The 15,717-nt window shown below is 44.6% G+C and overlaps 1 protein-coding gene across 1 annotated transcript in view; it reads right to left on the minus strand.

Moving 5' to 3' along the window:
- The window catches only part of LOC122392895 (receptor-type tyrosine-protein phosphatase mu-like), an 84,092-nt gene that overhangs the window by 44,820 nt on the left and 23,555 nt on the right, over positions 1 to 15,717 (minus strand). The window contains exons 9-13 of the mRNA XM_043388249.1: positions 15,523 to 15,654; positions 13,753 to 13,896; positions 11,336 to 11,473; positions 10,705 to 10,905; positions 9,025 to 9,162 (exon numbers count right to left, since the gene is read on the minus strand). Of these exons, the coding sequence (XP_043244184.1) occupies positions 9,025 to 9,162; positions 10,705 to 10,905; positions 11,336 to 11,473; positions 13,753 to 13,896; positions 15,523 to 15,654 (753 nt within the window). The remainder of the gene's footprint in view (positions 1 to 9,024; positions 9,163 to 10,704; positions 10,906 to 11,335; positions 11,474 to 13,752; positions 13,897 to 15,522; positions 15,655 to 15,717) is intronic.

Below are 15,717 nucleotides of genomic sequence, written 5' to 3' on the forward strand. Positions count from 1 at the left end.
GGTGACCTGGCTCTCGTCGTGGGTCACGCCGGCGAGAATGGCATTAGGACAAAGTCACCTCAATGACGCGACAGGCGTGCTACACCGCACAACTCCTGCCTCCGGAGGGCGCCACACCCGTTGAAGGTGAGTTTTAAACTACCATTAATGATGACTGACGACAATTGTCCGTCTGTCCGTCTGTCCGTCTGTCCGTCCGTCCGTCCGTCCGTCCGTCCGTCCGTCCGTCCGTCCGTCCGTCCGTCCGTCCGTCTCGCCTGTCTCATCCATGGGCTCCGCCACCGGGGGAGGGGGGGGGGAGGGACGGGGGACGTGTCCCCCCCCCAATATTTTACATTTGTCTGTTTCGTCTGTCTCGTCTGTCGGTCGGTCGGTCCGTGACATACAATATCGTTCTGTACTTAAATGTTACAGTGCTTATTAGTTATATCTTTCAGTTTTCACGGACAGACACAGGGTGGACAGACATACAATATCGTTCTTTGCCTTATGATTACAGTGCTTAACCCGCGCACCGACGGGGGAGCCCCCCCCCCCTCAGGTTTTGTCAGATAGCATAAAAAAGGCGGCGCATAGCGCCGCCAGATTTGGCACGACTGTTGATACATCCATTTCGCACACCCTCTGGAAATCTTTAGCTCATATCTTAAAAAAGTCAGGCCACCAGGCCACGTTAAGTGACCTCACCTCGAAACACAATCTTCGAAGTTTGTTATCTCGTTGTTGAAAGCAGATCTTGAAACTCACAGAAATAATTTTGGTGATGAGCACCTACAACTCGTATATCTCAGAATTGCATATCGATGACCTACGAATAGGTCATTTTTTACCTGCCCATTATAAGTCAATGGAATAAATTTCAAGTCATTCTTATTTCCATCAGATTCCTTTTTATACGACTTTTTATCTCCTCTGTTCATGAGCTATGGAGTCGTTTGTTGAATGTTGTCGGTCTTTTTACGGTTACTCGCATAGGCCTGTTCCAGCGCCTCCAGAAACCTCCAGAAACCTCCAGAAAGCTCTAGAATCCTCCAGAGAACGTTCCAGCGCCTCCAGAAAGCTCCAGAAAGCTCTCGCCAAAGCTCCAGAAACCTCCAGTAGCCTCCAGAGAGTTGGGAGGTCCAAATTTCTCTGGAGGCTCTGGTCTACAATTATGGCGCACATGTGACAATCACGAATGTAAGCAAAGAACTTTTGACTGAGAATTTACAACTTGAATGAAAAGAAAATTTCACTGCTATAATTTTGTTAATCTTTTTTACTAAAATTGAAAACAAATTTTGCGTTTCAAGAGAGAACAATCGTCATTCTTTTGGTATCTATGACGCCAATCTCCATAAATCTCCAGATTGCGTTCCAGCGCCTCCAGTGAAACCTCCGGTAGAGCCTCCAGTCAAGAATTTCTACTGGAGGCGCTGGAACAGGCCCATAATTTGACCTTCGATGACCTCTGATGACGTCATTTTGAACCCTAGCGAAAAATGACCGAAGTACTTTTTTCATAGACCTTCTTACGAGCTTTCGAATGTCGTTTGCCGCTTCTCGCGAAGTTACTTAGTTCTTGAGATCTTTGGGGGGCGGTCATCCACCCTCTCGTCGCTTCTTTTTTTTCGATAATATACATTTATTACACTCAGATCATCTCATCACATTCACAGTCATCCGACATCATCCACTCCAATGATGCGCCACCAGTGGCTCATCAGTCGTTTCATCAGCTGCCTCAGCTGGCACGACGCGCAACGACAACTCCCCCCAACAGCTCACACGCGTCCCACTATCACTGCACCGCTGCAATGGTTGCACTACACAGGTCAAGGCACACATGGCACCACCGCGGGACCGGTCTTTGCGGCACTGCTCCAACAGCGAACAGGCAACCAAACAAGTCAGAGTGAGCAAAACAGCGAGGCAAGGTCCGGGTGAAACGTTCAACACAAGATAAGGATAACAACACTGCAAAAAATACAAATTATTTAACAAAGCCCAGAGGTTTACATTTATCAATACAGAACAGTTTTTATATCAACTTTTAACAGCTATCAATGACTATCAACCATCAATGACACCGGCGATGCAGCGAGCGACGCCGGCGGAAGACGCGCCGGCGGCGACTCGGCCAGCCCGGTCACCGGGGCGATCGAGGCGGCGGCGGCGTGACTGGAATCTCTACTATTTTCTACTTTGTTTTGCTCCTTTCACACGTCACATGCAAGACAAAACAGCCGCTAGTCCCTTCCCGCGACCGGCGAGCTCGTGACCTTGGGGATCATCCGGGTGTTTGTGGCATGTTTGTTTTATAAATATGATGTGTATATTTATGTATACTGTATACTATGTATTTATTGTATGCATTTTATGTATGTATTTTTAAGTGTTTTTACGTATTTCTATTCCTCATGCAGATCAGCCTACAACATGCAATGATGCAAACTGATCTCACATGAGATGCAAATTGCATGAAGATACAATTTACATGCCCACAAATGCATGCAAATGCATGCATTTGCAGGCAAGAGTGCTGCAAGTGTGCAACTGTGTTATGGATTGACGTACAAAGATTTGTGTAAAAAAATATACGGCAGTTAATGTGCATCGTTTTGTACGAAGATGCTTTTTAGTCTTCCCCACTTTTTCTCGAATTCTATTTGTTTGTTTATGCGATTAGCTGCTTGTTGTTCTATTTCTACAACAATTTTCAGTTTGTTTATTAGGTGTGTCACCTCTGGTGTGATATTTCGTAACCTTGCTTCATATATGACCATTTTTGCTAAAGCCAATATATGTGTCTGTTGTGGATTTGCATCGATTAGGAAGAACCAAGTTTTGCTGTTTATAGGGAGGCGTATTTCGTACGGATCTAAAATTCTGCGTTTGATATCTGCTATAAAGGACTTTACTTTATTACAATGCCAGAACATATGAACCAGTGTTTCCGGTTCTACTTTACAGAACGTGCAAGTATCTTCGTCTTTAATGTGTATAGTCTTAAGGTAGGTATTCGTTGCTACTATGCGATTTATGAGTTTATATTGAAACGTTATCAGTTTTGCTGACTTTGTGACCTTTTTTAAGATTGCAAGGCTATTTTCCTCAAAACCCCCAATATCTCTGATCCACTTTGCTTTTTGGCGTTCATTAGCATTCCGTATTTCTAACTGCTTATGTTTTACATTTGCTTCGTACGCTTGACGTGAAAATTTTTCATTGTTTAACACCACGCACATTCTATGTGGCATTATCGGCCCAAGTGTTTTATCTATTTGTTGGTTTTTTATGTAATCAGGTAAGCTCCTGATTAAGCTCGAATAACATAAAAATGTCATCTTCACGTCGTAAGCATTTTCGAGGCTCTCTTTGGTATGTAAGGTCCCTGTATTTTCGTTAAACAAATCATTTATGAGCCGAATTCCTTTTTTGTACCAGCTACGTATTATTGAACATTGGAATTTCGTGTAATCTGAAAACCATATGCTTTCGAAAAGTACGTTAGCCTCATCAGGTACGTATACTCTGCTAAAGTTTGCAAAACTTTTTAGTACGTCGCTCCAAAACTTGTTTTCAACCTTCTTCATCAATTTCTCTAGTTGTTTACTGCCAAATTGAAGCACGTTTTCAATTGGTGGTAGTTCAATTTCGACTATACGTGACCATGATGCGTTTGATGCCATTATTCTTTTGAGCCATGTCAGCTTCATGCTGGCGCAGAAGGATTGGACATCTATCATGCGAAGACCACCTGCGGTAAAGTTTTGTATAAGTTTCGCGCGTTTTATTGGATCTCGTTTACCACCCCAAACAAATTCGAATAAGATTCTCTCAAGACTTTTAAATTCTTTTCTAGAGGGGTCAGGTAGGGCCATAAATAGATGAACTAATTTTGACATCAACAGGGACTTGACGACTGTTATTCGCCCTAACGTTGTAATGTTTCTTCTACGCCAATGTTGAATTTCTGTTTGAATCTGAGTGATTTTCGGTTCGAAATTGACCTGAGTAATGTTTTTGTTATTCTCATTGAACGTTATTCCTAATATTTTCAATTGGTCAACAAACTTGATTTGGCTGCAACCAACGTTGTTGAACTGCCTTGCGCAGCCAATCCGCAGACAACATGTTTTGTCAATGTTTAAGTTAAGTCCTGATGCTTCTGAGAATCTTTGCAATTCTTGTATAGCTCCTTTAACGCATTCTGTTTCATTCTTTAGGAATAAGATGGTATCGTCGGCATATTGAGAAATTCTTACTTCCGCACTGTCTGAAATTTTGATGCCGGTTACTTTTCTTGATTTCTTGATTTGTTGCGTAAGCAGGTTCACTGCGAGGTTGAAAAGGTAGCCTGAAGTCGGGTCTCCTTGTCGGATTCCGCAATTCAGGTATATTTTATCCCCCAAATGCCCGTTTACTATTATTCGGGAGAAGTTATCGTTGTTTAAAGGAAACAGTCCACTTTCCTGAAATCAGTATTTTGCTATTGATTTATGATTTTTTATGCTCAAAATAATCATGAAATAAAATAAAACCTTTTTGTAAAAACAATTATTTTCTATATTTTAATATAGGACGAACTATATTCTATGTAAAATAATGTTTGACGCGGAAGCTTATTACGCATTGACCAATCATCTTGCGTAGCTCAAACCTACGAATACTGCATTGGCTGTAAGCAGCACGCTGATTGGCTGACGATGACGTGGCTGCATTCCTGTGCAAGGCACGCATTCCTCTACAAGGCACTCTTTTCGGAACGAGAAATGGAATATCTTCGTCTAGGGTGATCGTTGAGCCGTAAAAGCTCCTGATTTGTGCTAGTCTCAGCTCAAGCTACGAAACTGCTATTCCAGCTCAAAACCCCATGTTAAAAGTGAACTATTTCCTTTAAATATAGAAGTTTAATGATTTCTATGAAATTTGGTCCAAAGTTGTACTGTTTTAACACTTCCAGTATCATCTCCCACGAGAGCGAATCAAATGCAGCTTCAAAGTCAGCAGACATAACTAACCCTGATTCTTTTCTGTTTGAAAGGAGATTTATCACGTCATATATTAAGCGTGTATTTTCACCTATGTATCGTCCTTTGATGTAGGCTGTTTGACATGGGTCTACTAGCTTTCCTATTACTTTTTGTATTCGTGCCGAGATAGCTGACGAAATTATTTTGAAATCAACATTCAACAACGTTATTGGGCGCCAACCTTTTAAAGTGTTGAGTTGTTTTCCGGCCTTGGGGATCATTGTTATGATCCCCTCTCGATGAGAAAGAAGGGTTTTGCCAAGTTTGGTACAATATATAAATGCTCTGTAAAGGAAGGGCCCCAATTTCTGCCAAAATTTTCTAAAGAAACATGCCGTATACCCATTTGAGCCTGGGGATTTTCCTTTGTTCATTTTTTGCATTGCCTGTGTTAATTCTTGGTAAGAGATTGTGTTCTCAAGGAGTGCTCGTTCATGTGTGTTTATTTTTTCATTGATGTTCTCAAGTGCGAGTTTTTCAACTACTTCTTTGGGAGCACTGTTTATTTTGTTAAATTTATGGGTTAAGTCGTTGGTGAAGGCCTTAAGGATTTCTGACGCTTCTGTAATTTTATGATTGTCAGAGATAAGCTCTGCTGGGCTTTTCCTCATTGCATTTCTTTTCTCTAAACCGAGGAAATATTTAGATGACCTTTCGCCTTCTTCGTGCCATCTTATTCAAATCTTATTCAAACTCTCGTCGCTTCTAAGTTGGCTCAGAACTCCTTCGGTGCGCGGGTTAATAGATTCATCTGTCAATTTTTAAGGATCGACATTCAAAATTGCTATTTTCTTAAAGATTACAGTGCTTAATATTTCTTTACATCCTTCAATTTACATGGATGGGCGGATGGACGGACGGATAGACGGCCTGACATACAAAGTCGTTCTTAACTTAAAGATTGCAGTGGTTAATAGTTCTTTTTATCTTTCAATCTTGGTAGATGACGACCTGGCGGCCACCTTGGTGATCGGTGGCGGCACGACGATTTCGGAGCTGCAGGATGGGCGCAACTCTGTGTCCGTTCACCCAGAAACCCAGTGCCTGGTCAGCGATGTGAAATATCGCCTCCCAAACAGTGAGATGAAGATGCTGGCTGCCTTCGCTGCGGCGCACGCTGTGCTATATTTGCCTTTTAGAGGGCCCAGCATGATCCTTTTTGAGGTCATATATGCACGGGTTATGAAGTTCGCGATTCCTCTTAGTGCGGCCGAGAATGCCATCCTTCGTATAATCCACTGTTGCCGATTCAGAGGCACCAGTGCAGTGGTCGGGTGACCGAGCAGGGCCCTGTTTCACGGCACGGCACTACTGTGCGCTACTAGTATCGCGGCATTGAGTTTCCATAGAAACATCTACAAACTTGGACGCTCCAACATTGAGAGCGTTCGAGTATGTGGATGTTTCCAATAGGAGCTCAGCACCGCGATACACGTAACGCACTGTAGTGTCGTGCCGTGAAACATCTTCAGTACCTATAGGCACTGAAGATGATGTGAGTTGAGAAGGCCTCAGTCAGTTTTTTTTTTTACGGAGTTTTTGTTGTCAGTGCTTTCCTAGTTCGTACACCTGTGCTTTGATTTCAGAGACCGTACGTTTGGTGTCGATACTCGTTACACGAAGAAATGCTCAGTTGTTTTTAAAGTACATGATGAAACGTGACTTAGTGACCTGATGACCTGTGCTGTGAATAAAATGTGATTTGTGCAGCTTGTGATATCCTCAGGGAAGTCAGTGTTGGGAGGAACCAATCTGTAGCAACCTGTGTTCTGTCGTTTCAAGTTATTTTAAATAAACAACACGTTGGAGAGATGCACCATAGTTGACTTTATCGAAAGTGCTCAGAAGACGACAGTAGATACAATCACGCTGGGGGATAGTTATGGCTGGCGATGTATATTTACCCAGTCGTATTTTTACTCCCTCTGGAAAAGAGCATACAATTATTAACGTTTACTTTTGTTTTGTATGCGGATTATAACGTGAGCTATTTTTACATCTTGACTTAAATTGTACACATTCAGCTTCGCAGCCCGCTGGTATTTCTACACCATGTCGCAAGGCGTAGAAATTGTTTTGGCTTAAATTGCACCGTGGCGTAAAATTATTATCGTAAATTACATGCTTAATTCTTCCTAACGCCCCTTTACACCCTTTACCTAGGGGTGTAAAATGAATTGATTTTGGGTGGAGATTTGTGTACCGTACTTTTATTCCGCAACGGGTGTAGTTCTAAGCTTACGAGGATATATTACTTACTACCGGGTGGCAGAATTAATCTCCAATTGTCCATGCAAACATCTTTTACTCTGGCATAAAATGAAGTTAAAAGGGGTGGAGATTTGTGTACCGTAATAATATTCCAATTTCAGGTGTAGTTTTTCTTTCAGCATGCTGCTAAGTGCTTGTATGCCTTCTTTGTCATACTATCAGACATAAATCATCGACAAAAACACTGTAATGATGTCATAAAATTAACCCGCGCCCTGCTGGGGTTAATGTAATGTTTGAAAGGTGAAGTTTGAACACCGTGTGTTCTTCGCAAATATCTCAAAAAGAAGGAGGCGGGGAACACCGCCGTTTTTGGCACACCTTATTATACATCAATTCTGCACGTGTTGTAAAAATATCAGACTAAGGTCATTTAAGCTCAGGTCACCAGGTCACTTGAAATGACCTCACCTCATAAAAAGTTTCGATGTCTGCCATAGCTACACCGAGTGACTGATCGTTTTGAATTTTCGGTGATTGCTTAGTGCAACAGCATGTACAAAATGTTTATCTCAGAATTTTGAATTCGATGACCTAAGATCAGGCCAATTTTGCGACCTCCCGATTGTAAGAAGTCAATGGGAAAAACTTGAAGACGCCTTTTTTGGATGAAAGTCATTATAAACACTCCCGAGCACTGACTTACAAGTAACTTAGACACACTAAACATGAAAATGGTATCCGTGACCCCCTGTTTATGCCCCTGAGGTCATCTCAGGTCGAGAATGGTATCTAACAGTTTTTCGCGAATAACTTTTTATGGAGGCATGCTAGAGCGATGAAAATGCCTTAGATGTGTTCAGCTCGACGATACTGATCGACTGATATACAAGTTGACCCTTTTCGGTCAGATCATGACCTTGACCTGAGGTCAAATTTTCAAGTTGACCTTTCAATGTCAAATTATAGTTCATTCGATGCGTCTTACCAAGAGGAACACGATGCCGGTAAAAGTAAACTCGTGCAAGGCTGAAAACAAAAGTTATTGCAGAAAAACTGTTTCCCAAAAAAGTCGGCTATTTTGGCAGTTTTTGTCCCCTGCAAGCAAAGCCGTTGGCGTTAGGTCAAATCTGAGATAAATATTCAGAAAGGGCGGTAATAGGAATGTCGAATGCGCTTTTCCGTGGCGCTGCATCTCTATTGGTTCCCGAGCTATGCTTTGGCTTCTGGGAAGTTGTCGACATTCGACCTGAAAATCGGCGAAATTTTGCCTTCAATGACCTCTGGTGACCTGACCTTTGACCTGACCAAAAAAGTGAGAAAAAAATTATTACGTCACTATTTTTGACGCTCTTTCGAACGCCACTTTCCGTGTATAGCTAGGTGGCCCAGGAGCCGATTTAGAAGGTGGGTGTTCAAACACCCCCCCCCCCCCAGCAAGGCGTGGAAATCCAGGACCCCCAGCGAGGCGCAGGTTAAACGAACTAGGTCTGCAATTTTAACATGTGTAGAAAAGATGTGTACGTGATTAAGTGTGTCAAAAATAGCGAATCACCATTTTTGAGATATTTGCGAAAAAACAAAACAGGGTCACATAAGTTAGTGTACCAGATTTATGGTACATACACTCCTTTACTTCAAGAATGGCTGCTTCGAGGGGGAACCTAGTCATTTTGTCAATGCCTTCTGAAGTGCAGCTATTATCAAGGTCGTGTGACTCTCGTACTTACTTCTGAAGTGCAGCGTCAGAAGTAGTTACGTCTGAAGTGTATCAAGGCCATGCGGCTCTAGTACTTACTTTGACAGTCGGTGGTGACGTTGACGGTGAGCACCTTGGTGTCGTTGGTGCTGGTGCCGCGTTCTTCATCCGTGATCACCATCCTGACCTGGTACGCTGTCTCGGCTTTGAGCCCACTGGCTGTCAGGATAACGTTACCTGAAAACAGCGCGAATACATGCGGTCTGGAAGCAGTCATGCCAAACACATAATTCCCTATGCTGTTCAGCAACTCCACGCATTGTTGTTGGAACCAGATACAATTATAATTGAACGATCTTTTTGGGGTCACAGCATTGTCAGATCAGAAGACGGATTAACTAGGGCGATCGACCAGTGTTTTCGGGTAGCTGTTTGGTTAATCGTGTGGTCCCTGTTTGGACCTGGGGTGACCCAACTACTGTTAACGCCAGACCCCTTGAGACCCTTATTTTTCGTGTTCATTTTTTAATGCGTGGAAGAATTTCAACCAAGCTCAGGACATGGCCGTTTCAAGACCTGCCGAAACTTTTACAATTTAGATATTTTGTCGCCATTTCAATATTTCAGGCACTTCTCATTGACTCGTAATGTTAAATTTCGAGCAAGATTTTCACCCCGTGTGTAGATAAGATCTCTATGGTGTGTAGAGGCTATCACCAGTCAGTCTGTGATACGTTATGACGTCACAGCTAAGCCCCGCCTCTGTGGTCTTGGCCTGCGGCGGTTTCGGGCCGGCGCGCGGTCACTCGCGCTGTGGCGGGGAGCGGGGATGGTCGAGCGGTGCCGAAAGCCGGCAGAGTTGTGCGTAACGTCTTTTCTGACAGTGCCAAAAGAGCGATATGATGAATGAGGAGCAATAAATGCTCAATGAGCATTGCTTGTACAAGGCTGATATGTTCGCGGATAGGTATTTGTTTTATCTTTATAAGCTGCAAATGACGGGCAGATGGCATATACCTGACACAAGGTTGGGAAATATTCACCTGTATTTAAAGCCTATGGCGTTGCAGATAATGCGATAATGGGATGTCGGATGTCATCAAGTAGCTGCTGATTTGTACATCGCTATGCACCCATCAACCAACGCAATACAATAATTAAGTTAATTGCCTTCGTTTCATATCATAAGGCCCGCTCGAATTTAACCAAGCAGATATCCTACATCGAAAATCGTATTTGTTAGGAATCGTTAACGTTTGTTCGAAGCACGTGTAAGTAGTAGGCTGAGGAGTGATTGTCCTCTTGGTCCTATACGAGTATATAAGAGTCAACAAGAGCCTAACATTTACTTGACCGTCTGCTGCAACTGATTCATAGCACGTGAAGGCTGAAGCGTCAGCGAAATTCATAGTCCTTTACAGATGGCAGGGGTGTCGTTTGTACAGAGGTCGCTGATGGGCACGGGTCAATGCCGCAGTCGTGGGCGGAGCCTAATGTCATATGACGTATGAAAGCCTCTATCCAGGATGGTAAAACAGTTAACATTACGAGTCAATGACAAGTGCCACAAATATTTAAGTGACAACAAAATGTATTTGAAGAAAAAGTATCGGCAGGTCTTAAAACGGCTATTTCCTAAATATGGTTGAAATTATTCCACGCATTTAAAAATAATCGCGAAAAATTAGGGTCTCAAGGGGTCTGGCGTCAACAGTAGTCCCTCGCAGCCGGGGCCTCTCGGCTACTCCCGGTCAGCCGGTGAAGGTACTGACTACTGACCGGTAGCCGGGGGCGGCCACTCCGTCTGGCCGTTCGTCCAGACCGCCGCGCTGCCGTCGCTCCTGCGGTACTGGATGGTGTAGCTGTAGGCGCCGGTACCGTACCCGTTATCGTAGTCCTCCCTCCACAGCGCATGGGTGATGCTGAGGTCGGTAAAGCCGACATTCACCAGCGCCGGTGGGTCGCGGAACCACGGCGGCACTGGAACGGCAAAGGTGCGGTAAGCTGCTGGAGGAGTGGCGCGCAACAGCAGCTCAACCAATGGAAAATATGCAGATATTGATGTGATCGTATTGTGAGCTTGGTGCTTCCTAAACATAAAAAAGTCTTTAAAATTCAAGGTAAGGAATCACTTCCTGTAAATGATGGTTCAAGAAAAGAACAATATCAAATTTCTTTCAATGAATTCGTTAAATTGTGCGCACAGCGTGACATTTCATTATCATGATCAGGAAACCTTCAAAACATTTATGTCAGATCATAGCTCCCACGCTGCACATGCCTCTCCGCTGCTTCCCGTGAAGAGCTCACAGTCCAGACCGAGAACTCACAGTCCAGATCGAGAAGTCACAGTCCCGACTAAGAACTCACAGTCCAGGGGGAGCGCTCACAGTCCCGACTAAGAACTCACAGTCCAGACAGAGCGGCGGCTCGAAGCCGTCCTCACAGCCGCTCTCACACTTGCCACTGGCGCCGTCGCAGCTGCTGCCTTCTCGACACCGGCCGCAGCGCGAGTTGCAGTCGGGCCCGTACGTTCCCCTGTCACAGGCTGCACACGGGGCGGATGACGTCAGAACTGACAAATGATGAACAGAATATGAACAGGCGTTCAACAAGCATTTAGAGACTTTAATGCCACACTCAAAGACAATCTTAGCACACGCAGAAACAGGAATGACACATCCAGAGACAAAAATAATGCGTCCAGAGACAAAAAGACACGTTTGGATACATACAGTGTGATGCCTTCGCCCCAGTGGGGGGGGGGGCATATGTTACCACCCTGTCGCGTTTTTCGCGTGTAAATAAGCCGCGCGGCTTGGGGTAGCTTTTTGTACATCAATTTTGGACAATGTGTGAAATTTTTGACCCCAGGTCATGTCAGGTCAGGTCACCAGGTCAAGTTAACTGACCAAGCCTAAAAAAAAGTTTTCAATCATGTCCAGCCTGCAGTGTTTGTCAGAAAGGTTTCAAACTTGGTGGATTGCATGATGTTATAGGTGCCTACAATTTGAATATCTCGGATTTTTTATATCCGTGACCTAAGGTCAGGTCAGTGGCGTGACCTTACCATTATAAGGCAATGGAGAAAAATGAAAATGCCTCTAGATCCGTGTGTACGCATAGGAACAGTCCAAATATTTCAGAATCACAATGATTTAGTCCACTCGTGATGACCAAGGTGTCATTTTTGCTGATAGCCTCTAGACAGGTCATCCGAGGTCACTTGAGGCTACAAACAGTTTTTTGCCAATAACTCGCGATTGGAAAGAGATAGAAGTAGAACGCTGGGGATGGTCTCATTGTGTTTGTCTTGTTGAGACGCATCGACTGATATGCAACATGACCTTTTCCGGTCAGGTCATGACCTTGACCTGAGGTCAAATTTTCGAGTTGACCTTTCAAGGTCAAATTATAGTTCATTCGACGCGTCTCGGCGAGGGGAACACGATTCTGGCAATAGAAATGCCGTGGCTTTTTGTAGTCAAAAGTTATCGTCGAAAAACACTTTTCGTGGCTGAGACCGCCACTGGGGCGCGGGTTAATAGGGAATCACCCAGTTCCCACCCTCAAAAAAGTTAACCCGCGCCGGGCCGGGAGGTGTTTGAACAACCCCTGTGGTTTTTCGCAAATATCTCAAAAACGGCGGCACAGAATGCCGCCGTTTTTGGCACAACTATTCGTGCATTTTACCCGCACGTGTTGTAAAAGTTTAAGACCCAGGTTACTCAAGATCAGGTCACCAGGTCACGCCAAGTGACATCACCTCAGACAAAAATAAGAATGCTCGTCATAGCTACACCGACTGAACGATTGTCTTGAAACTGTCAATGATTGATAGGAGTACGAGTATCTATAGATCGTTGATCTCGGAATTTTGATATCGGTGACCTAAGGTCAGGTCAATTTTGCGGCCTCTCCGTTATAAGTCAATGGGAGAAAATTGAAAAGCGTCTGTTTTGCACGAACGCTATTCTAGACACTCTCAAACGAGATGTAGGTAAGATTGACACACTGAACCGGAAAATGGCAACTGCGACCCCTCGTTATGTCCCCGAGGTCATCTCAGGTCACGAATAGTATCTAACAGTTTTTTTCACTAATAACTTCCAATAGAGGCATGCTAGAGCGATAAAAACGCCTTAGATGTATTCGGCTCGACGATGCAGATCGACTGATATGCAACATGACCTTTTCCGGTCAGGTCATGACCTTGACCTGAGGTCAAATTTTCAAGTTGACCTTTCAAGGTCAAATTATAGTTCATTCGACGCGTCTCGGCGAGGGGAACACGATTCTGGCAATAGAAATGTCGTGGCTTTTTGTAGTCGAAAGTTATTGTCGAAAAACACTTTTCGTAAAAACAGCTATTTTTGGAGTTTTTGCCCTCTGGAGGCTAAACCGTTGACCTGAGGTCAATATTGATAATGACCTTTTCAAAAGAAGAGTTCAAAAGCTATCGATTGCATTTCCATGCGTTGTTCTAGCTACCATAGTTCCTGAGATAGCGGCATGTTTTCTGAAAAATATAGTGACAATTGGCAAATTTTGACCTTTGATGACCTCTGGTGACCCCAATATTGCTCTAAGGTGAAAAATGACTGAAATACTTTCCAACGTACGCATTGAGAGCTATCGACTGCTTTTTATCGCGTCTTTCTAGCCCTCTTAGTTTTTGAGTTAGAGGTGGGTGGTAACATATGCCCCCCCCCCCCCCCACTAGGGCGAAGTTGGCTGAGACCGCCACTGGGGCGCGGGTTAACTTTACCTAGTGCATTGCATCAAACTGTTGGTGTGTTATGTGCTCATGTGTCTCAAATCGCTCACGCTTGCTACAGAAGGTATCCTTGTAGCCGGCCGCGCACCCGCAGCCGTATGGCTCTGGCACACACAGCAGTTGTTTGCTGCAGCCACCGTCCGACCCAAAGCACAGCGACGAACAGTTGTCCCCGAACCGGCCTCTGTCACAGCCTGAAGGTGAAGAACACTATCAAGACTCCTCGCGGTTCAGCGCGACGTCTCATGTTGAGAGAAAAAAAAACTGATCAGGGGTGTCGTTTTGTATAGGCCTGGTAGGGCCTGAGCCCTACCAATGTTTAATTGGGCCCTACCAAAATTTCCTGAGCCCTACCAATATTTTGTCAGCCATCACTTCACAAAAAAAAAAAGAAAAACAAAACAATAAGCAATTAAGCAAATATACATCTAAAGTTCTAACCACGGTGAGCTGAGCACATGTAGCTGGAAATTAGGTGTCATGTCCTGGGATCGAGTCTTTACAGAGGCGGATCCAGCTCAGAGTTTTTTTTTGGGGGGGCAAACCATAGCAATTTATCGATTCTTTCCATGCCTCGTCCATAGGCGTAATGTTATAATTACGCTGTTTGAGGGGGGGCAACTGCCCATTTTGCCCCCCCCCCCCTGGATCCGCCACTGAGTCTTTAGTCTCTGGGGCCGTATTCACGTCGACTTCGTAAGTCAATTTTCTTTCGTAAGTATAATTTGGTATTCATGTCGACACTTCTTAAGTTTTTATCGACGGAGTTCACGTGATTAAAAAATTTTCTTAGGAAGTAGGTCAAACTTAAGAAAATTCTTACGAAAATGATCGACGTGAATACGGCCCCTGGTGGATAAGTCTCCAAGAGGCTCGAAAGACCAGTGGTTTTAGACGGCCCATGGCTGCATCTGAGCGCCGCACACCACGCGACGGCCCCAAATAGATCCTGGCCCGTCTCCGAAACCAGCCTCTGAAGGCGCCGACTTCGGAGCGACGGAGGGTGCCGCGATGCTCCAGAATAGGCTATATTGATTTCAGTAAGTCATACACCCTGATGCCCGAGGGTCCAGCGCCAGGTCCTTCCATCATCAGATCACGAAAACTCAAACTCATAATAATCTAACTCTCATCCGTTTATTTTAGCAAGTAGCGTTAGTTGTCGAATTCTTCACTCAGCGTGGGCCTTCAAAGCCTTCCCTGGGCCCTTTCATCGCAACTATCCTATTTAGTCGGCACTCGGCGTGGACCTCTCAGAACGGCGTGAGTTCCGCTAACACTACAACGTGCCTTTAAAACTGCACGTTTTGTGCATCGGGTCCGGTGATGGCGTAGATTTCTAAGTTTTTTTTTAAAGATTTTAGTTTGTCTTGTCAGTGACCAAGGTGGAAAAACAAGTGGCCGAAATTCGATGAGAAAGGCAAATTTGGGGGTACCCTACCATGGGAAACCCTAGTCACATATGGTCGTCCGCCGCCCAATTGGGCCCTACCAATCATTTTCGGAAAACGACACCCCTGAAACTGATGCTTTCAATTCAGAAATAGGAAGCTTCCGAATGCAATTCGTGGAAGCCCTTGTATATTCCAACAATTGCTAAGGCGCTGTCAAGTCTGGATATTGACTGACATTCTTTTTTAAGTGCATTCACAAAGTAAGTAGATTCGTAAACCGCGTTGTTTTAGGGTTGCAACGCAATTGAATTTGAATTTGTGTACAATTAAGGATATTGATATTTCTCTATTCTCTATTTGATCAATACTACCAGTGCCGTTTCGTCCGGTCGACCTGAGTCGTGTCACTGAGAGTGCGAAACTCACTGATCTGGCAGCGGTCGCCGTAGAAGCCGGGCGGACAGACACACTGACCGGTCACGTCGTGGCACTGGCCGCCGTGAAGACAGTAGGGACAGCGCTCCCGACAGTCGGGCCCAAACCGGCCCGCCGGGCAGCCTGCAGGCAAACATGCCCAGAGTTTGACCGCCGCAGGACCCAACTCAGTTCACAAGTGGACGC

Source organism: Amphibalanus amphitrite, unplaced genomic scaffold (assembly GCF_019059575.1).
Source record: "Amphibalanus amphitrite isolate SeventyFive unplaced genomic scaffold, NRLGWU_Aamphi_draft 000505F_arrow, whole genome shotgun sequence".
Classification (NCBI taxonomy): domain Eukaryota; kingdom Metazoa; phylum Arthropoda; class Thecostraca; order Balanomorpha; family Balanidae; genus Amphibalanus; species Amphibalanus amphitrite.